The sequence below is a fragment of the Apaloderma vittatum genome, unplaced genomic scaffold (genome assembly GCF_000703405.1).
Source record: "Apaloderma vittatum isolate BGI_N311 unplaced genomic scaffold, ASM70340v1 scaffold885, whole genome shotgun sequence".
Lineage (NCBI taxonomy): Eukaryota > Metazoa > Chordata > Aves > Trogoniformes > Trogonidae > Apaloderma > Apaloderma vittatum.
Genome location: NW_009717463.1, coordinates 19965 through 42402, shown reverse-complemented (window position 1 = coordinate 42402; position 22438 = coordinate 19965). Strand labels below are relative to the sequence as shown.

General features: G+C 38.2%; 1 protein-coding gene across 1 annotated transcript in view; it reads right to left on the bottom strand.

The window, feature by feature from the left end:
• Positions 1–22438, bottom strand: part of FAM188B (family with sequence similarity 188, member B) — a 56362-nt gene that overhangs the window by 19038 nt on the left and 14886 nt on the right. The window contains exons 7-11 of the mRNA XM_009869893.1: positions 22303–22366; positions 20902–20967; positions 20573–20640; positions 3679–3742; positions 1242–1403 (exon numbers count right to left, since the gene is read on the bottom strand). Of these exons, the coding sequence (XP_009868195.1) occupies positions 1242–1403; positions 3679–3742; positions 20573–20640; positions 20902–20967; positions 22303–22366 (424 nt within the window). The remainder of the gene's footprint in view (positions 1–1241; positions 1404–3678; positions 3743–20572; positions 20641–20901; positions 20968–22302; positions 22367–22438) is intronic.

Here is a 22438-nt window from a genome sequence, read left to right as displayed (position 1 = left end):
AGGGAAAGATGGCCATCGTGACAGCACTGTCTGTTGGTGAAGAACTACCGAAACCCTTACCCAAGTTTTTCCAGAGGTAAATTAATGGCTGTCACTTCTTTGAAATTTTTAATCACAGAATCAGAGAATGTTAGGGGATGGAAGATCATCTAGTCCAGCCCCCTGCCAGAGCAGGATCACCTACAGTAGGTCACACAGGAACGTGTCCAGGCAGGTTTTGAAGGGCTCCAGAGAAGGAGACTCCACACCCTCCCTGGGCAGCCTGTGCCAGGGCTCTGTCACCCTCACAGGGAAAAAGCTTTTCCTCATGTTTTTGTGGAACCTCCTATGTTCCAGCTTGTACCCATTGCCCCGTGTCCTGTCCCTGGACGTCACTGAGAAGAGCCTGGCTCCGTCCTCCTGACACTCCCCCTTGACGTATTTATAAACATTTATGAGGTCACCCCTCAGCCTCCTCTTCTCCAAGCTAAAGAGACCCAGCTCCTTCAGCCTTTTCTCATCAGGGAGATGTTCCACTCCCTTAATCTATCTTTTAATTTTCATGATGACTTCAAAGACATGTGAAAGGGCATATTCTCATTATATTGACAGCTATTTTAATTGACTATTATTTTCTTTGCTGCTAACACGATATGACCACCAGCACAGACTAGAGGATTCTATCACTGTGGCTCCCCATCAAATAGGAACACGTGGAAAACTGCATGCTTAGAGTGAGTTTCAGCTCCAGATAGAGTTGCTTATAGATACATGACTAAGAGGTACGCATCCACAGGTGAGTGGGTGTCTCAGCTCCACTATAATCAGTGGAGATCTAGCGAATACGGTCAGAGGAACTTGCTCAGCTCAGCCTAGACTACAGAGTCATGTTTATTCAGCTGAATATCTTTCATTTCCGCAGACTGCACTGAGCAGATTCTAGTTCATGTATACAGATCTATACAGTAGTGACTTAAGCAGAAAAGCGTTACTCTGCAAGCTGAGTCCAGGTAGAAAACGACACAGGCGTGTAAGATTTGAGATGCTCTTGACTACCCAAGTCATTTACCAAGAATCTGTGACACAGAATCTGCATCCAGAGGGGAGATCACACTCTGCCTTTGGGCATCTAAACCAGCAATAGATGCCTCTGAGTGACTGCAACTGAATCAAGCCCATAATTTCTTCACTGCTATACTCATTGCAAGCCAATTTTGATTTTGTTTCCTTTTTGATTAAAATCAGAAGAATGGAAAACATACCTGACAAACATCATAGTGCTCGAAGAGAGACAGCAACCCAATATCACTGCGGCTTGTGATACCTTTCAAAATTGTGATATTGCCATTTCCAGAGTCCAGCTCTATTACATTGTTGAAGACATTGGACACAGCTTTGCCAGTCAAAAGCAGGTTCACCAATTCCTGTTTGTGACATGTTAAAAAAACGACAGAAAAACAGTACTTTAACATCTTGTCTACCAGACATCAGTAAAAGACTGATTCAGGATTGATAGTTACATATGTATCAGACCCTTAATTTACGTAGTGGTTTTAAGTTTAAGGTTAAAATTAGGATTGCTTAGAAAATTTTTTCCAGATGCTTTGAGGAAAGTCTACTCTCAAAATAAAATGAGGAAATGCTAGCAGAGTTCTCAGTGTTCATCTTTACAGAGGAAAACTGCTGATAATTAATTTAATCTTAAATCCAGCTCTGAACCTTCTCATATTAGTGTAGAATTCTTTTAAATCATAACATTTTGTTGTCCTTTTTTACAACAAAAGCTACATCACGGGTGATACAAATTGAAAGCCTGTACAGTGCTATCTGTACAGTACTGCATGTGCTTTGTGAATGTATTTTGTATGTTGGACAAGATTTGTTACAAGATTTTTTTTTCTCTTTCTTTCTGGATGAACTTAAGCCTCATTCAGTACGACATTCACACATATGGATTCACATCTGGTCCATATCACTAATATGCCTCACATTTACCATAGCAGATTGTTGATTATATCCTCTTCAAGTGAACTAGAAGTATGGGTGCGTCAGAAGCCAAACACATGTCAGAGGGAGGGAGTGCATCCATGTGTGTGTGCACAAAGTTCAAGGGACAGAGACATTAGACATTTGGCTTAGCATAAGATCCCACAAAGGCCACCTAGAATGTAACAGCACTAACAACATCTAGCAGCAGACTGTGCTATAGCAACTAACCAGCTAACTACTAATAAATAACGTATGTCAAGAAACACGAGGGGAAAGAACAAGGTTTCCAGAAAAAATAGTCCGAATTACCACGCCTGAAGACATGAATAACACTGGTATTGCCAGTTTGGACTTGATGTACGATTTTAAAAATATTGCATGCATTTATAGCCCCATGCTTCTCCCGAAAGACTCCTCAGAGTTTATAGGTTCTTACTGATGTTTTTAGGACTTCTAAGCCACCAGTGGTGTTCCACCATCTTCTTGAGGTATCGCTGCCTAACCACAGTATGAAAGTCTTCTAGCAACAGTACAAAAGAACATGAGGCTCGCCTTTTGCAGCCAAAATGGCAGTACATATTCAGACTGCCCATGTCGCAGCTTTAGGGGAATCCATATCCCAGAATTCTGGGATCTACATTCACAGAATCATAGAATCATTAAGGTTGGAAAAGACCTCTAAGATCATCCAGTCCAATCGTCAACCCAACACCACCATGACCACTGAACTATATCCCAAAGTGCCACGTCTACACATTTTTTGAAAACTTCCAGTGATGGCAACTCCACCAGTTCCCTGGGCAGCCTGTTCCAACGCTTCACCACTCTCAGTAATGAAATTTTTCCTAATATCCAATCTAAACCTCCCTGGTGCAACTTGAGGCCATTTCCTCTTGTTCCACGTACATGTCCAAGGCAAAGTGTTTCCATCTGGGTGAATGCCTCTACAGGCCTAGAGACAGTGGGTCACATTTGGTACAGGACACAAGCTGACATTTAGACTACACACAATTGTGATCCTAAGCATCAGACAGCAATTCAGACTGCTGATTTTCAAGCACCACATGTCTTTTAGGCACACCTATAAGAAGTCAGTGTAGCCAGTTTGAAGTCCCAGTTAGCTTCAGTCAGCACCAGCTGGGCAGTGACTGTTCACAGAGGAGTTGTACCTCAGTCACCTTTCTGAAACGGCAGGGAGGAAACTCAGGTCACGGTGTCAGCAGTACCTCAGCAACAAAATCAACTACAGGGTGCAAGAGAGGCAGATGAAAGGAGTACAAGCACATGTACACACAGCTATAGACAGATGTGAACCAGAAAAACAGGCCAAAAAAGGACTCACGCTGAGGCCCTGAAAAGTAAAGACAACAATATACCAAAATACAAGGTTGCCCAGAGAGGTGGTGGAGGCTCCATCCCCAGAGACATTCAAGCTCAAGCTTGACATGGTTCTGAGCAACCTGATCTAGTTAAAGATATTCCTGTTCACTGCAGGGGGGTCGGACTACATGACCATTAAAGGTCTTTTCCAGCCCAGCACATTCTATGATTCTAAAAAACAGAACAAAGGATGGAGGTGCTTGGCAGTACCAAGGACAAAGGTAAAAGATGAGGAACTTAAAATAAGAAATGCCGTCTCCTCACAGAGGTCAGCCCACAGCTCTGCATGCAGAGCCGTATGACTTCCCCAAAATTGTGCACTTAACTTACCTGAGTACAATAGCCATGGCTGCCAATCAATCGGTTTGTAGGCACATCAAAATCATTGCGCACCCTGAAAAGGAGTGGAAGATATTTAAATACATTTTTTTTTTGCATTAGAATTAACATTTAATTATCAGGGGAAAAACGCCAAAAGAAGTCATTGCCACTACTAGTTAGAACTTCAGGAATTAGAACTACTGGGCCATTTGTCTTACAGGATTAGAGAATCACAGACTGGTTGAGGTTGGAAGGGACCTCTGGAGGTCACCTTGTCCAGGCCCCCATCGAAGCTGCACCACCTACAGCCAGATACCCAGGACCATGTCCACATATTTTTCTAGTATCTCTCAGGAGGTAAACTCCGTAACTTACCTGGGCAACCCATTCCAGTACTCAGGTGAGATGTTCTCACAAATGCATGTATTTGTTATTCCTGTCATCAATTCTTGGAATACACCCACAAACTAAATATGATATAATCTATGCACTAGGTCCAGGAAAAGAAGCAAAAAGAGACTCTAGGTGTGCATGTTCGCTTTTTGGTTCCTTCTTGTATTTTATGACATTAGAGAGAAAAGTCCATGAAGTTGCACTACTGAATATTAGGGAGCAACATCTACCCAAATCAAGTCCCCTCTCCCTGGAATTATTGAATTAATGATTAGTTGATGACCTACAAATATAAAGGTATAATTTTTATCCTGCAGATATAATGTAATTGCAAACATTATTTTCTACATAAAGAATTATCTAATCTTGTTTTGAGAAAAAAAAACAGTGTACCATATTCTGGGAGACCTATAGCAATAAACTCCAGAGATTAATTCCATGGTTCATAGAAAAGCTATTTCCTTTCACTATAAAATATACCGATCTCAAATGTTTTGCTACATCCATATTATTACAAAAGTAGAGAGAATATCTGAAAAATCATCAGTTAAAACTTAGTCACTCTACATATGTCTGGCCTTCTGCCATTCATCTGATTTGTAAAGTCTTTTGTGCACCCAATTATTCATGTTTTCTAACAACCAGTGCAATTATTTTTAAAAAAAAAAAGATAATATTTTGTTCATGTTTTCTAACAACCAGTGCAATTATTTAAAAAAAAAAAAGATAATATTTTCTTTGTGATAAAGTAAGAGTTAAGAGTACAGCTAGCTAGAAATTTTCCTTCAATATTGCTATATGTGCTCTGTTAAAAAAACTGATTTCTTAAGTTAAAAGCTGGGACATTCCCTGTCTTCATCCCAAACTTTACATAAATATTTTCTTATGGGGTTCCTTTGAATGACAAAATCAGAATATAAGGTATAATTTAAAAGACTTCCAGCCTGAAAGATACTTAAAATCCTTCAAATTGAGTCATACCCATTAAATCACAACTCCCTTTTCTTAGAAGTTGGTCTCAATCATAGTAAAGTGCCGCAATAACTTATCTTGCTGGTGTGAAATCAAAGAAAACATCACAGAAATTATGCCTGTGATATAGAAAATTCTCTCATGCAGCACTGCAAGGAATGGATGAGGTGATAATAATCTTTGGATTTTGGCCATTTTTTAGTTTTAGAAACAGTTTCATCTTGAAAATGCCATAGCCTTGTTTGAAATGAGTAGACTATACAATATGCGTCAGTTAGGGACGATGGGACATACGGCAAAGACAATAGGAGGAAGTTCTAATTTCATCTGTAGGTACAAACAATATGGGAGTTTCGAGGTGTATCTCAGATTTTCAAGAAGAACATCTGCCTTTCAAATCATTTCTGCTAATGAGGAAACAAACAGCAGGCATATAGCTACGAGATTTACACCTATGTTACATGGTTTTAAGATTATTATTCATACCTGCCAAAGGCTTACCAGCTTCTCTGCAGGTGTATTTATTGTGTTATAACAAAAGGCATCAGTTTCAAGTGCAAGTACACTCTGTGCACTGTAAAAATATCAGTTAACAATAACAACTTGTTATGTTTTCTGCCAGGCTATGAAGACATTCACTGATGACAGGCAAATCTGAAGCATTTGTTCATTCTGGCTATCAGGTGCCAAAATAGATGTAATGAATAAATCATTGCTACTAATACTACTTTGTCCCTGCATGGAATTTTCCATTTATAATTTTAAAATCAATTCAAAACAGAAAACTCTATTAATTTTAAGAGAGGAGACAAAATTTTAAGAACCCCAGTCATCATCAGATGATTAGTTAAAGGCTTGACTCTACCAAAACCCTCCTTCTTAATTTATAGCTCCATGCTCTGCACGCTGCTTTGACAGAATCACAGGTCAGTAAAAAGACACTATCATAGAGAAGTCTTAAATGTGAATACTTCTTCCCTATGCAATATTATCAGTATTTTCCAGTGTCACACTAGTACATAAGTCTAAATGGAGAGTGAGCTAGGAGTATATTAACTGCTGGAGTGGAACGGTGGTGTTTGCCTCACTTGGTAATAAAATAAAGTCTGTGGAAAAAAACCCTATTCAATCAGAGAGCAAAATACTGATACTTAAAATGTCCTGGACAAATACTTAATACTAAGCATGTGCTCAAATTTAGCAGGAATAAGTTACTGAGCCAATACATAATCTAAAAGTTGACAAAGAGATCTGCTAAGTTTCAGACCACTTCCAGCTTCATTTTTATTTTAGTTGTACTGCATGTAATGTGGCTTACGTCGGTACCGAAACCAGGGAGGAGAGAGTTGGAATTCTCTACCCAGCAAGTGAAGCTGTGGCTTCAGCTAAGGCAGAAACAGCCTGCTGAGGCGAGAGACAGACAGCAGCAAACACACTCAGATGAACATATTTCCTAATGTGCGTAAAGGCACAGTTTCATTCCACTGTGTTTCAGTTTTTGCCCTGGGAGCCTTGAGCTGTTGAATTCTCCATTCAGCAGTGCCTAGTCCAGCTTTTCTCATAACTAGACAAAACATGGATGTATTTTTATATGCTCATAGAACCTAAACTGCGTGGCAAAACTCATCTCTGCATATTTTGCTAATTTTGTCCTTTTGTTTTAAACATATTTCTACTTAAATCTTTTATTTTTCCCCATAACAAGGTGATCAAGACGAGGTACTTATGTTGTGGGGCTTAACTGTCTTTTCGTTCAGCATGTAATCAAACATTTTTTCTCACATTATTATTGCATAAAATGAATGGCATTATGTGGTAAAACCAAAAGATAGGTGGATCCAGAGCCCAGTGCAAGTATCTACTTTATGGTAATTGAAGAAATCTCATTGTAACAGAAATCAACAAAATACAGGGTTTTTTGTACATATTTTTTCATGTTTTCAAGTGCTGCTGGTTTTCAGACAGGAATATCTGAAATAGCCTTTCAAAAAAAATAGCATTACATATTAAAAAACTCATTTTCCCTCCATGCTCCTGTTGGTGATTCTGTGTTCATCTTCAGCCTTTCTGAAACACTATAAATAATGTGTTTATTAAGGATGTAAAGTACTGAAGATGCATAGATGTTCTAAGTCAAACCTTTGCCTCCTCTGACTTGTCACAGCTATATTGACAAAAGTTGCTGACTTCAAGGTAGCCATGACAGCTCTTATTAGGAATCTGCCTCATGTTTTCAATTCTTTCACGCATTCCGGCATATACATATTATAACAAAAGATTTGAAGGGTTTAAGACAGATGGACAAAAAAATCCTAGAGTCAGAAGAAACTGTAACAGCAGTATAAACCTTAGGACTGATGGTGTACTGATAAAATAAATGAGTGATCTGTATGGACTATTATTTGAAAAGTGCATAAATACTAATTCAAAATACAAATATTTTGAGCACTGGATGCTGCAATATAACATAATCAGATGAACTTTTTCTTAGCAAACAACATTGAGTTTGATTAATAAGACTTTTTAAAAATGTTTCGTGCACATTAATCCTCAATTTACTCCCAGGAATATTCTTGCCAAGTCTTAAATGGAGAATATCTAAGCATTGAATATTAGATATAATAGTGATATACAAGCTGTAACTCTAGGAATAACTTCAGATTATCAAAACATGTGGTAGTTCATGTCAATTATCTACCCTAGATATTGTTTGGAATGATAGCAGAACAAAATAAAACAATAGAAAAGAAAAAACAGTGCATTCAATCATGTGCTAGTTTTGTTTTAGAGTCCTTAACTCTGTGGCAAAGCTGTAATAGAAAATTGGTGACCTCACTTTGTTCATGGCAACAGACAGCTACATTAACAAACACACAATTACAAGTCTATTCCGAAAATAGAATCTGGGTTGGGAGGGAGAAAAACTCATCTTCAAGCATAAGGATTTCAAATAATTACAATGGGGATGTGGAAAATGACAGGATGGGTGACTGGCTTATTGTGTAAATGTTCCGTAATATTTTTTTTTTATACTGGCACGCTGCAAAGGTTTCAAATAAATGTTCAAAAAAGAAGGGAAGAGCCTCTCCAGGAAAAAAACAAAACAAAACAAAACTGTTTGAGATTCAAACCAATGAAAGCAAGCAAGTGGCTTCATTCTTTATTTATCGCTCTTTTTATGTAGCTGTTAATTTCAAATAGTTCTTAAAAGGTACATGTACAGAGGTAATCATGACCATTTAATCCATCAACTGTGCTGCAGGATGTTAACATACTATAGGAAGTATTTCTATTTCAGAGGGATAGAACCGATGTGAAAAGTGATTAATCTATTGGCACATTCCACTCACTATTCCAATTTTCTAAAATACATTATCTTTCTTATTGAATGTAATATATCTTCCTGAGTGCAACACATTAAGCAAAGATACTAAAAACCTATATCTGCTTAGTTATGTTTAGCAAACAACCCAATAGTGCACAGTATGATAGCACACTGGCTGAAATCTGGCAAAAATACGAGGGTGTTTTTGTTACTGCTCTATTTTGTAATAGAAGCACACTTATTCTTTCACACTTCTCTTAGGGAGTTGGACCAGATGATCTTTTGCGGCCCCTTCCAACACCCAACATTCTGTGATTCTGTGATTTTGTGATCTTTGGACTCTTTTTAATAAATATACTTTATGACCCTAAAAGCAAAAGAGTTCATTTATGAAATGCTTTGATTTCCTGAAGGCAAAAACCAAGACTGTAAAGATGACAAAGTTAATCAATCACTTAGGGATGGGCTTCACTAATTTTTTTTATATCTTAGGATGAACACAGAAACCACAGCTCATCATTCTGTGTTTCTTTCCATTTTTGTAGATGGAGAAACTGGTACACCCTGTAGGTAATTTATGTGCCTTTGCTTAGAAAATTTTGCATAGTAGAGGAAGAAACTCTACTGAAAAATGCTTTTTCTCCATCTGATGAACATAAAGGGACCCTGCCTTGACTCAGGCACAGCCATTAATTGCTGCATACTGAGAACTGGACAGATAAATCATACTCCCAAATATGCCTGCACTGCAGACAGGCTGAGTATATTTTCCTAGACTAAAAGCTGAGAAATAAGGTTGCTATAGAAACAACAGCAGCCTGTAGCCACCCTTGTAAAAAGACTCCTCGATTGAAAAAAACAATTAAAAGCAATGTATGAGCACTCGGTTTCAATTAGTCACTTTGCAATAACTCTTGGCTCGACAGAATAGAGTATTTCAACATAACAGAATCAGGGGAAGTTCAGATGGTCAGAAGAAACCACTGCCAAGATGTGGAGCAGGTTTCCTACGAGAAGAGACCACACAGATGAGGATCATTTCATATAAAAGGACACAACCGATGGACTGCAACAAAAGTTCAAAAATTCCTCAACAGTAAAGAGACGATTAAGGAACATTTACTCACTAGTTTTCACAACATGAAAAGTTTGTAGACTTTTGGGTCAACCAGTTCAAGCAAACAAGAAGAAAAACTCCTTCACAAATTACTACATTGGGGAACTCACTGCCACAGGATGTTGCAAAGGCCAAAAGAACTGGAGGTTTCAAAAAAGGTTTCAGAAAAATTCATGGAGGATTTGTTCATCAAGGGCTAATAAACTCAGTGGTAAACCGCCAGCTTAGGAAGTCTCTGAATTGCTTTCGGAAACATGGAGAATATGCCAGCAGAATCATTGCTCTATATTCACCCCACTTCTTGCACAGGTTCCTTCAGCAGCCACAGCTTTCCACTGCCAAAGACAGGCTCACAGGCTAGATGGACCTTTCCTTTGATCCTACAGGGATAGTCTTATGGAACTGAGGGGCAGTGAAATCCACTTATCTCAGACACTCCTCAGAACTATACTCTCTGTTTATATTAGCCATGGTGTGGGTGACAGCTATAGCCCACAGTGGGATAAATCAGAATTCTGGAGACGGGGGAGCAAGGAAGATCATGTTCTCTCTATCTGGCAGATAGAATCCAGCCATTCCAGTTACTCCCTGTCAGAGAAACCCACATTTCTTAGTTGCTTTCTTGCGTTTCCGTACTTTTCTCAGTGGTAGCTTGGGAATTTGAAATCTAGTCACACTTTGACTAGGTTTATTAAATCACAGGCTACATTTACTGATACATTTTCATTTTTTACCAATATTGTTCTTGAAATAACTTTAAATAACAAGTCCTTCTTGTTTACAAACAACTGCTACCCACACATTTTTAAAAAAATAGTTACGTACCCTCTCAAAAGCTGTTCGAGGACACAACAGTGTCTTGCACAATCTATTAATATTTCTTCACTTCCTAAAACTATTTATGCACCCTAAGAATAGATCCAGTGGTATTTTATAATGCTGGCTCAAAGTCATCGTGTGCCCCACTACTCAACTCCTCATCCTGGCATTTACAACTTATGAACCCCACAGTACAGCAGTGAGTAGTCTCCGTTTCCAGGACCTTGTAGTTTCTGTACTAAAAAGAAATTCTTGCTTGATTACCCTCACCATGAAGCTGAGCCAATTCTTTCTGTGCAACACGATTTGTTCCCTGCATTGACAGTGCCTTTCGACTTTGGAGTCACCAGTACTTTTCATTATCACACCACTCCCTTTTTCCATTACTGTAGGGAATAAGACCTAAATTTAATGCCAGACTGATCACTGAGGAACTCTATCAGTAACCTTTCCAACACCGATAACTCTTTTCTGCATCCTTTTCCGTTATCATCTCTAAAATTCTTAAAAGATCACTTATTTTCACATTAGCAAATGACTTCTGATTTGGTATGGTATCTATTACAAAAACCTCTTATTATTTCTCCACTAAGTTTATTTTAATTTTTTTTCAGCTTAACTAACAATTCCTCATTTGGTACTACAATTGCATGCTTTACTGAATTTCCGATAGAATGAATCTATTTCATTCCTCACTGTAAAAAAGCAAGAGTATTAGTTCAGTCCTATATAATTACTGCAAAATCAGACTGCATTCTCTGTCTTTTTCCATTTATCTCTGTAGGTACTTACTCTCTTTTCAGATATCTGAGTAAAGCTTTTCAACCTGCTGAGATAAAAGCTGTTTGGTCTACTTTTCCATCTTTCATAAAGGCAAGCACTGCTATTACATATTCATATGGTGACCTCTATTGTGAAAAGGTACTAAGCATCACCACCGTTGTGATTTTAGATGCTATTTTTTTCAGTATTGGGGGACAGAGAGGGTCCACTTCTTCAGACTTGCTGCACCAGAGACACAATGGTACTGCGTGTTTTCATAGAACAAGTGGTATAGTGTGGCAAAGCATATAAGCTTGTAGAATCAAGTCCAGTCATAAAGTCTGACAGAGCAAGAGAGAAAGCTCAGAAAGTCTTGCATTAGTTTTGGAACGAGATATAGGCAAAAGGATGACTGGTTTATTTTCTCCTTCATGTTGAATAGCCATCAATTTTTCAGATTCAGTTTTACTTCCCACAAAATTAATTCCATTTCTATGCATGGATTCCAATTATCCATCCCAATTCTGCACCATGCTGTTCTCCTTACTAAAATACATGACAGAATACTAATTTAGATTTGGAGCATTATTTACATTATTCCTAACAGCAGCCATATCCACTCTACATGGAAACTTCACATTTTCCCATTTCTTTTTATTGATTAATAAGGAAATTGCTTGTTTAATTTCTGTGACTGAAGGTCTGGGTCTGACCTCAGCTGAATCATATTATTTCTGTATTTTCCAACACCAAGATTCAGACCACTAGTGCTAGATCTACTTGATGCTCACCATGCTTTTTTCATTCCTTTGCATTCTTTCTTTACAGATCAGAAAGCTCTCCAGGGAATGAGTTAATAAGGTTCCTTCTCTTCAGGCACATTCCTCAGCTTTAAAATTTATCCTGATCTTGTCTAGAAGGAACCGGATGTGTCGGGGGAACAATCTGGATTTTTTCCCCTATTATCTTTCTGTTGCATATCCACATCCAACTTGCTGTTACATAGTCCACCTCTCTGTTCTGTGGACCCATGTCAGTGACAGGCTTCCTGAATTTTCTTAAGAGGGAGACAAGAGTCACATGTGTCTCTCCATTTTTTGTTCAAATTCCATTTTTTTCCTTTTTTTTTTTTTTTGGCATTATTTCCCAACATATCAGTCTCTTCCCTATCAAGACGTCGAACAGAATCAGTATAATAGCCTCTTCTTCTTCTTTATTCTACCCTTTTTTGCTGAGTCTGGTTTCCTTTTTTTTTCAGTTTTCTTTACCACTAACTTTGTTTCTTGTTCTTCAGTGCAGCAATCTTTTTCAAACCTAATTAATCTCTTCCTCTTCTGTGCCTTCGTGGTCGTGTTTCCACCAGGGCCATACTCCTTATCTAGCATGCTAAACAGCTTCCTTATCTTCAGATCTTATTTGACAGATGCCTACATATTTGTGTTGTGTCAGACCCTACTTTCCTTTCCTGTACCTTGTCTTCAAAATCCTATTCTACCATCATCTCTAGTTTGATTCTTTTGTCCCTGAGCACCCCTCTTTCTCAGTGTCATAAGGTGACAATACATCAATATATTCCACTCCACTGCATATCCACTTTTGAAAGAATATGAATCTCACAGCTTCAAATCTTGGCCTCACATCCTCCTTGGAATTTTGCTAAGCTTGTCTCACTCATTATCCCTGTCTTCTGGTCTTTCTTTGAAGGAAAAACAACTTCTTTCAAGCAAATTCCTTTCTTTATTGCCTTTTAGCAGCTGAAGCTGCAATCTGTGCTTCATTAAGGCTCCACAATTATTAATAAATTTATTAATGTAGCAAGCAATTCTTGCCCAGTAAACACTCCAGCTAGAAGGGCCTCTGTCTAACTCATACAACCAAGCCTCAAAAATAAGGAAGATCCTGAACACTATGAATTGCATGCAACCTACCAAGCAGGAGGAAGAGAAGTTCACTTACCCAAACAAACAAGGACTCAATTCTTCCCTACCAAGGACTGGATCCCACACAAACTCTCCTATTTGCTCTCCTCCCACTGTTCCTGGTAAATCTAATCTCACGCTTCCTCCATGTTGTAAAATCACAAATGGGTCTTGGAGAGGTCTGAGACTCTCAAATACGGATTTTTCAGTTAGGTCAAGCTGCTTGTTTTTTAGCACTGTAACGTAATTGGCAGCTGTTTCCCCTTAAAAATAGCTGCTTCCCTATCTTTTTCAAACACCAAAAGACTAAGCTGTAAAATACATGATGACAAGTATTTATATTACATAACTGTAAACACTGAGTGCAAACTACTCACACACGTGATTTCCCCTTGCTGTTGGTCTCCCTGGTGTTCTCAAGGTGGGGGGGAAATACCTCTGAAAAAGTTTTCCCAGAAAACTGGCTCATAGAAAAATATATTTCCATCAAGAACTGTGTATGGCCCGTGTCATTGGCTCTTTCACGTGAAGTTGTAACTGCTTTTACCATTGGACAAGCCAAATGATCATTTCACAGAAAGCCTTTCCTCACCAGCCAAACAGCACAAGGAGAGTAGGTGCATTTTAGGTGAACTCTAAATTAGGGATTGGCTCTGAGACAGGAAAAGGTGTCACTTAAGGAAAGTGGATGGAGGGTGGAGGACCCATTGTTCCACCCACAATTCCTGCGCCAACAGAGCATCATTTTCTTTTTCAACGTCCCATGTGACTGAGAGAGTCTAAAAGTCAAGTAACATGTCAGAACTGGGGTTATTTCACAGTAAACGATACAAAAAAGGTTACAGAAAGGATACAGAAAAAAATGGGTTGATACAGATTCCTATAATGATGATTATCTTCTGTTACACATCTCAGTAAAAACTTTTCATATTGAGTGAAGGTAGTCTTCCCAGAGTTTGGCTTTCAATAACTTTTAATTGCAATATTTTATACTTTTAATATGGATACTTGAGATTATTTAAGATTATTTATTGCAACAAAGTGTATGGTTAATTATGAATGGTTATCCTGACGTTTCAGCACTATGTTCTCAGCCTGCAGCAACTGTGAGATTGCTTTCCCTTGTGTGAAACAAGGATGAATACATCTGTTTGCCCCCTAAGTTAGTACATATATGGTCAGAGCTACTGGAGAGAAGTAGGTGGCATGCTGAGGTGACTCTGAATGTGGCTTTATTCTTTCTAACTCTTCAGCAAGGAGAGCTTCTGATCTTTATTACAGCCCATAGGTATTACTGTACTATAAATAAATAATGAACATATATAATAGCATTGTTATATTTTAAAAAAAATTGGTGAAAATAGTTTCTCAATGGGCCAAAGCAGAAAGATTCTTAGAATTGGCTTGCAATCAGACAAATAATTACAGAAGTAATTGCTAAAAAATAAAATTAAATTCTTCAGATGAGCAAGCTATTAATTCAGGAAGGTATACTAGCTCTTTAAAAGCTGAAGCTAGATGCTCTGTAGAGCCAGAGAGGGATTGTAGTCATCGGTTCTGATCAGGCCTGTCTGATCAGGCTTTTCTCTCACATGAAGTTGGCTGCCTGGAAAGGTTGTGGAGTCTCCTTCTCTGGAAACACCCAAAACCCTCCTGGACGCCTGCCAATGTGACCTACTCGAGGTGATCCTGCTTTGGCAGGAGGGTTGGGCTAGATGATCTTTCAAGATGCCTTCCAACCCCTGACATTCTGTAACATTCTGTGAAGGTCAAGCAAGCCAAGTCTTCTCTTCCCTATAACATGGCAAGCAAAGCAGAGCTTCACTTATTACAAGAGATAGAATAGGTATATTGGACAGCTATTAACATGATTTGATGCTGTCAAATCATGTGTGTGTGTGTGGTTTTCAATGACAAATTAGAATGAAAGATGAGGGAAATTTAACTTCCTTAGTTGAGTAAAATGGTACCACAGGAATGAAGAATAAGTGCTCAAGGTCACAGAAAAACAAAGTTTTAATATATGATTCCCCTTAGTAAAATATGGTTAATTAACAGAAGATTTCAGAAAATTACATAGGTTACTAATAACTTGGGGCAGACTTACTTGGCATGAGAAGTTCTAGACTCATAAGGAATCAAAATGTGATGTATTCCACTTTAAGAAAAAGGCATTAGCTTTTTTGGGGAAAAGAAATGAATAAATAAACCCAACTTAAACAACCCAAACCCCCCAAATCAAGAATGAAAACAGCACAGATAACTTTGAAACAGGGCTGTACATATTTCTGGAGCAGTAAAGATTGCAGAAGGACAGTTATTAGAGTAGTGGAATCACAATCAGGAAACCTAGGTTTATAGGTGGCCAACCTTAATGATATATACAGTCTCCTCTTGACTTGCAAAAAAATCGCTTTCCTTTTTTGTTCCCACGGATAAAGCTATTGTTTTCTCTATTCTCAAACAAATAGTTTGGAGAAAAAATTGCAAACATATTCAAATGACCAACACTGACTGCAGAATTACATTTGAGATCTGCTATCCGCAAGTGATAAAGTATCCCTAAGTGGAGAAAAGACACTGCGAACACTGGTGTTTTGATTCTATTGGTCAGCAAATTTGTGAGCAACAGAATGAGTCTGTTTCAGATGAGGCTCTATTTTTTCCAGATAGCTTGAAAATGGGTTTTCTACAGAGGAATTTGTCCTATGGAATTTTCTCATTCAATATGCTACTGGCTCTAATATGTTCTAGTAATGATGGCTTTCATGCAGCAAAGTTCTTGCACTGGTTAAGAAAAATACGGCAAAGTAAACAGACAGTGTGACTGGCTGGTAAAAAGGTGCAATTTCAAGAAAGCTTTTCAATGAGTGGATCATAAGCAGCCACATCCCAGTACAACGGGTTCTGCATGAGTAAGCACAGAGAGGAAGGTGCCAAGTGTTAGGGGGGATGAGACAGCATCTAGCAGAGAAACCTTCTGCTACAGGTCCAGTGTAAGTTGTAACCTCAGTAGGACTCTGGGGTTCACTGAAGTTGCCATTATTGGGTGGGTGTAATCCATGCTTGAGTATTCCTAATTTTCCCACATGCAACTTGCCCTGTGCAGATGCAATGGTGGGGCCCACGTGGGGGCTTGCAGCCCACCTTTAAGCTGGGTCCCTGGCAGGTACCTGGAAAGATTTTAGTGCAAACTTTGCATGTTCAGGAAGATTAGTCCCCTGAGCTAGTACGATATGCCCACTATTTCTTAATTTCTCACTGGTTGTAAAAAAAAAAAAACCCACAAAAAAAAAGAGGTTACAATTGTTAGCGACTAGCATTCCTTCCTGTACCAGAAGCAACAACACGTTCTCAGCAACTTCCTCAGGAATTCTCACTCCTCTTTGGCCATTTGTTATCAGTTCTACCAGTGATGATCATTAGTGCACGGAATATGATAAACTCATTACCAAAATCTACAAAGCAGTGCAAAGCCCTGCATTTCCTGGCATGCGTTCCCACTAAATAAAAATCCTTAGATTGCCAGTGATTTAGAACAACCGACTGACAGACCTAGCTGAAATCTGGAATTTCCATTTACAAGAACAAGCAGTAACAATGACAAAATTATGGAGCCAGACCAAAAGTCAGCCTGACCCAGCATCCAGTCAGTAGCAGAAGTCGCAAGCGTCAAGGCAGAACACAAAAACGGGGCACATGGAGATTACATCTAGACAGGTGGGATTACATGTAGTGAAGCATGTACGTTCCAGTAATTTGTCTAAATTTATTCGAACCTGGTCATGTTTTTGGCCTCCTTATCTCCCAGTCCCGAAAGTTACTTAACGCTTTGGAAAAAAAAGTACTGCGGTTTGTTTTAAAATTGAAGCCTCAGCATTTCCATGGCAGCCTCCAAGTTTTTGGACTCTGAGAAATAACGTATAATTGTTCCTTATTCAACCTTATCATGACCGTCTACATTTTTATCACATCCAAGGTAGTTCTCTTCAATGCCAAAGATGAATGATTTAATCTGTCCTTATGCAGAAGTTAGTCCCCACTAAAGGGAAACTTTATTTTTATCTTCCAGTGCGTTATAGTTGTGCTGTGACTTTACTGACCTGGGGAGACAAGACTATGGGCACAATAATGACATGAGAAGATCATATATTTACACAAAGACAGTACTTTGGTTTTATTCTGTTCTCATTTCTTATCACCATAACTCCCAACACATAATTTCTCTTTTGTCTATCATAGAAAATTGAAATTATATGTTCAGATAATTCAATTACTAGTAGTGGTTCCAGAATTTACCTCCATTTTTACCACAGCCTATTTAAAGCCCATCAATAGGTAAGTATAGCTGAGACTGTTTATTCATCACGTATAAATGCTTTACATTATTAACACTGAATTTCGTCTCCCATTTTATCAACCAGCCACTATACGACAGAATTCATTTCATCTCTTCATGTTCACAGTGTAAAGCCTCTATACCAGTAGGTCCTTTAGATTTTCTTTCTATATAGGGTGAAGAAGGAAGCATTTTTGAAGATGATTTATCTCATTCTAAGCTAGACATTCAAAATAAGTCAAATGAATCATGAATCTTTCTCTTTTCTGAGTATAAAGGAAGCTTAGATGAAAATATTTCAATAGAAAGTAAATAAAGGTAAGTAAGATCATTACCCTCAAAACAGCAAACATCTAAGAAACAGGAGTTTTTGCTACTTCTCCCTCCAGAATCAAATAAAGAGAGGCACCACCCACAGCAATCCTCCTCACCTTTCTGGTCGCTTATTTTTGGATACGATGATTCTGTCTTAGAGAAGCTTCTCTCTTTTCACTGATTAGAGGAGGAGCTGGGAGGGCTGACTCTTGGCATTATTTTTAGTAGACTAAACTTAGCTGAGATTACTCCATTGTTGGCACTATGAGATCTTCCTGAACCGCGAGAGCTTACTCACAGATTTGCGAAGGTGCTAACAGGTCTTGATCACTGTGAGCTGCACCAACCACTGCAGTTATCATTCCCCAGCTACAAGGCATGGTCACAACTGCATTGTCACTTTCCATCATAAGACATAGGAAGCATCTATCTACAGATGTGACTGCTTTGAGGAAGCCTGTAGCCTTTACAGTCTCAGGAGCCTGCATTCCTAGATCAGTTCTGGATGGATTGAACCACACAGGCTCTTGGTACAGCGGTAATTACCCTTCAATTAATCAGCCTCACCATTTAGCCCACATTCAGTGCTCTGCCTTTTAACGTGCGATTAACGCTTCCTCACCACGTAAAATAAGGTTAAAATTTTAAATATTCATCAACCAAAATGCCACTCTTCTCTTTGTTGAACCAACCATACAGGGTTTGGTTTAGTTTCACTGGACATAACTCTGCCTCTAACACAATGTTGTTATATGACAACCACAGTTCGAGACTGTTCCATCAATAGTTTTCAACTTGCTTACAAGAAATGCCAATTATTTATACAAGAGATATTTACCAAGGCACCCCAGAGAGTCAGTGTTGTGGGCACATGGTGAAGAATTGACTCAAGCAGAAGCATTTCAATGCAATTTGAGAAACTAAAATATGTCAACTTCTCATTTAAAATTAAATAACCTGTCGAACCTTTTCAAGAGAATATCCACACAAAAATCAGGACAGTTGAAGCTTCCATGGAGTTATGTGTTGTTTTTTTTGATTATTCTGATTTTCTGTTAGAAAAATGGGTAAAAAAACCCACCCCGGGAGATTTATTACTAGATGAGAATTCCATTACTTAAACCAACTCTTATTTGTCTTCAACTATTCATCAAGAACTATGCCAGTTATGTAAATAATTACTTACAATGCTTGTAACACTCACAAAATGGTACATATTTCTGGATGATATCAGCAGTGTTATTTGTCTTGATATTTGCAATATCCTTAGAGAAGTACTATGACATAGAAATTCAAATCTATTACTGAAAATTACATAAATGAAATTTAGCTTGCACTTCTAAAAAAATACATACAAAGGTCTGAAAACACATTCCACTGTATCTAGTGACAGAGAAAAATTCCTGTTTCTTATAAACAAAAGATAGGTACCAATGCAATGCATTACACAGCACCAAGCTAGAAAAGTAATGGTTCTTGAAAATGAAGTTCTGTGAGAAAGTCATGAATCTTCCTCGAAATTTTATAAACAGTTCTGACACTGTGGACCAGAACTGTAAAAATATTTAGATACCTAAAAACGCAAATAGGCACCATAAGGAATTTTCATGTTCACTTCAGACTCTTAGCTCCTCCAAATACAAACACAGATGATTGATGCGCCTTGTCATTATCCATCTGTTAAAAATTGAGAGATGATGGGGAAAAATAAGCTTCTTGCTTACATTACTAAGAATGTTTGCCATTTTGTAGCAAGCAAAGCAATGCAATCAATAGCAATTAGGAACATTGCTGCATTTGGTGGTCCTCCCTAATGCCAAATATATCATTACTCGCTCAAATATCTTTACTAGTCTGGATCTCTCTTCTGTAACTAGCTCAGAAAAAAGAGAATAAATGACACATGCCATAAAATCATCACATTGTTTATGTTAGAGCTTAAAAGTGGAGTTAAGCCAATGGTTTGTAGAGTTACTGTAAGTAAAAGAAAGGAAGAAATGTCAAGAAAACCAAAAAAGCCAATCTGTAAATGCTTGTAAGAATCTCAGCAGGTGAGTAACTGAATGCATATCACATAGTTGGACTGAGTTGCTCTTTATTTTCAAGACAATGCAGAGATGTAAGAAATAAAAGCTTACATAAACTCGTGCTGCTTTCAAGTGCAGCTGTTCTCTTCATGTCATTTGTTATTGCAAGTTGTCAGGGAACAGTTCTTTTCACTTGCAGATAACTCTAGGAGATTTTTACAAAAGTAGGATTTGACAAAATGAAGAAAGCTGACCCACTCTGCTATTCACAGTACCACAGAAATACATTTAATCTGTATAAAAGCACAGTTAACTGCAACTGTGCCTCGGCAAGCCTCAATGAGTTTTTAAAAGAGGCTATAACAACTACCCCTTAATTAGAGCTCAGAGTATTTGTAACACTGAGACCACATTTGTCTTACTTATAACCATCTAAAAATTAGCTGCCTAATGCATTTCATACCAGCCTCTCTTTATCATTATCACTGACAGAGAAATTGGGGCATCACAGGCAAGTTATTCATCCCTACCTAAGACAAATACCTAAAGTATGTGACATAAGGAACCTTTTAAACCAGCCTTGCTTTCAACTGTCAGGAGAGGGAGCACAGGCAACTACCTTAGACAAGATGGCTAAAATTTAGATGGAGTCATTTATATCAGATGTGGTGGACTGGTCGCTGTCACTTTAACAGTACATATATATGTGCGTGTATACAACAAAAAGTGTGTGTGTATACCACAAAAAAGCGCCAAGATTTGATGAGCAAATCTGCATGACATCCCTATATTTATCAGAGTAAACATCAAGACAGATTAAAAAGGCCAGAGAGTTCAGTACATCATGGTTGTTTCCTCCCTTTGAACAGTTTGTTTGCTTTGCAGTTCGTGAAACGGGGATATAAAGACACTTACAGATTGATGGATCTCGATAAGATGACAGACACAGTCAGAAGGATGCAGCCACAGGGACCAATTTCAAACTGAAAAAGAAAAGGATTGGGTTTATTTTGCTTGTCATGTGCATTTTTTGTCCAATCTTAAGGAAATGTAAATTGAAACGAAAGCAGAAAGAATTGTTCTCATTTACGCTAAAATTTAATTTGTTGCTCTGATTGTTAAAATGCAAGGCACGTCCCTGTAACATTTATAGCAGTGTTCAGAAGGCATCACATGAGACTGATAAACACAGAAGGCTGGCAGCTGAACTCAAACAGGTTTAGTATCTTCTCTGTACACAGTACCTGGTGAATATTCTGCTGGAGAAATACAATCAGGTCTTCATATCTGGTGGCACTATGCAGTATTAGCTGCAAAGAAATATAAGAATTAAAACCAAAAGTAACTGAAACAATAACAACTCATTTTTACAACGTGGAAACCAAACTACAGTAGCCAAAACTTTAAACCTGACTGGGAAGATGAACTAACAAAATGGAATAAAGACCTAATAAAATCCACCTATTACTGTTGTAACTTGGTATAACATTGTACCTCAGCACTTCATATATTACGATTTTTTTTCCAGTTTTAGTTTTGTTGACCAGATAGTTGGATTCAATTTTAAGCATGGTTTATGGAATGAAAATCAACTCCTAAAACAAACATAGGAATACCGCAGCTTTACAAGATAGAGACTGGACAAGTAACTCAGAAATTTGTACCTATGTGGTGTGGTGAACCATCTATAGCATGCACATATCAGAGCTTCTTATCATACTCAGAGAATACTCCTATGAGTATTCCTATCTGACATGAAACTCGGGAGAGTTCACCAATCCAGGTCCTTACTTCAACACTCTTTGTCTATTTTTCCATCGTCAGATTTTGACGGGAATGATGGTCTTGCAGATATCGTGTGAGGAAAGATGAAGCAATCGAGATTATGTTCTTTTCCATCACATTTGTGGCTGTGTCCACATGATCTCTGACAATCAGTATTTAGAGGCAGCATAACAGTCTTAGCTGGACTCTGAAAGAGCCAGCAGTTCAGAATTGTGTTAAAATATTGATTAAATAATCTATCTTGCCTCTTGGAAGAGCATATTATAGCCAAGGTCTTCTGCTGCATTCACACTATATGATTTTCACTCCCAGTTGTTCCAGAACTGGTTCTGAAAAGCTGTTGACACATCCACCCTCCATTTAGGAGGCCAGTAATGTTTTCTTAAACCACTAAAGCCTGGATTATAGCATTACTGTTTGAGAGCTTCAGATGAAAATAAAGGTATAACGGGAAAGTATTTTGCCATTTGGAGCTCCTGGAGGTGAAAAAAAGGCAAATAATTCTGTGTAAGGCAAGAAGAAAATCCTGCTCATGGCCATGCTGGTCAACTTGAGAGGATCCACACTCACTTTAAGTGCATATCAGTAAAAGTAGGCACAGCTGACGATCTTGAAAGGTAGATGGAATAAAAAGGACTTCAGAGACTCCAACTGCCCAGAGACACTGGGATGACTCTGAGCCAGACAGACTATAGGATTTTATTATTGCCGACCAGTTTTTGGATCACAACTCACTAATATGACATAAAAGATTTTAAAGCACTAAGAGAGCAATGGAAATCAGATGCCTCACACTCAAAAAAGAAAAGCTAGAAGCAGGATATACAGAGAATGTTACTGTGAGGGTCACAGAGCCTTACAGTTTCTAAGATTCCATCTGCCTTGTATTTTCCCATGGGAGTGAACTGCTGTCTTCCTGATGGCCTGAAAAGGATATTCAGACAAAATCAATGCTCATGTCACCAGGAACAAAATGGCATTAAAGAGAAATGTCTT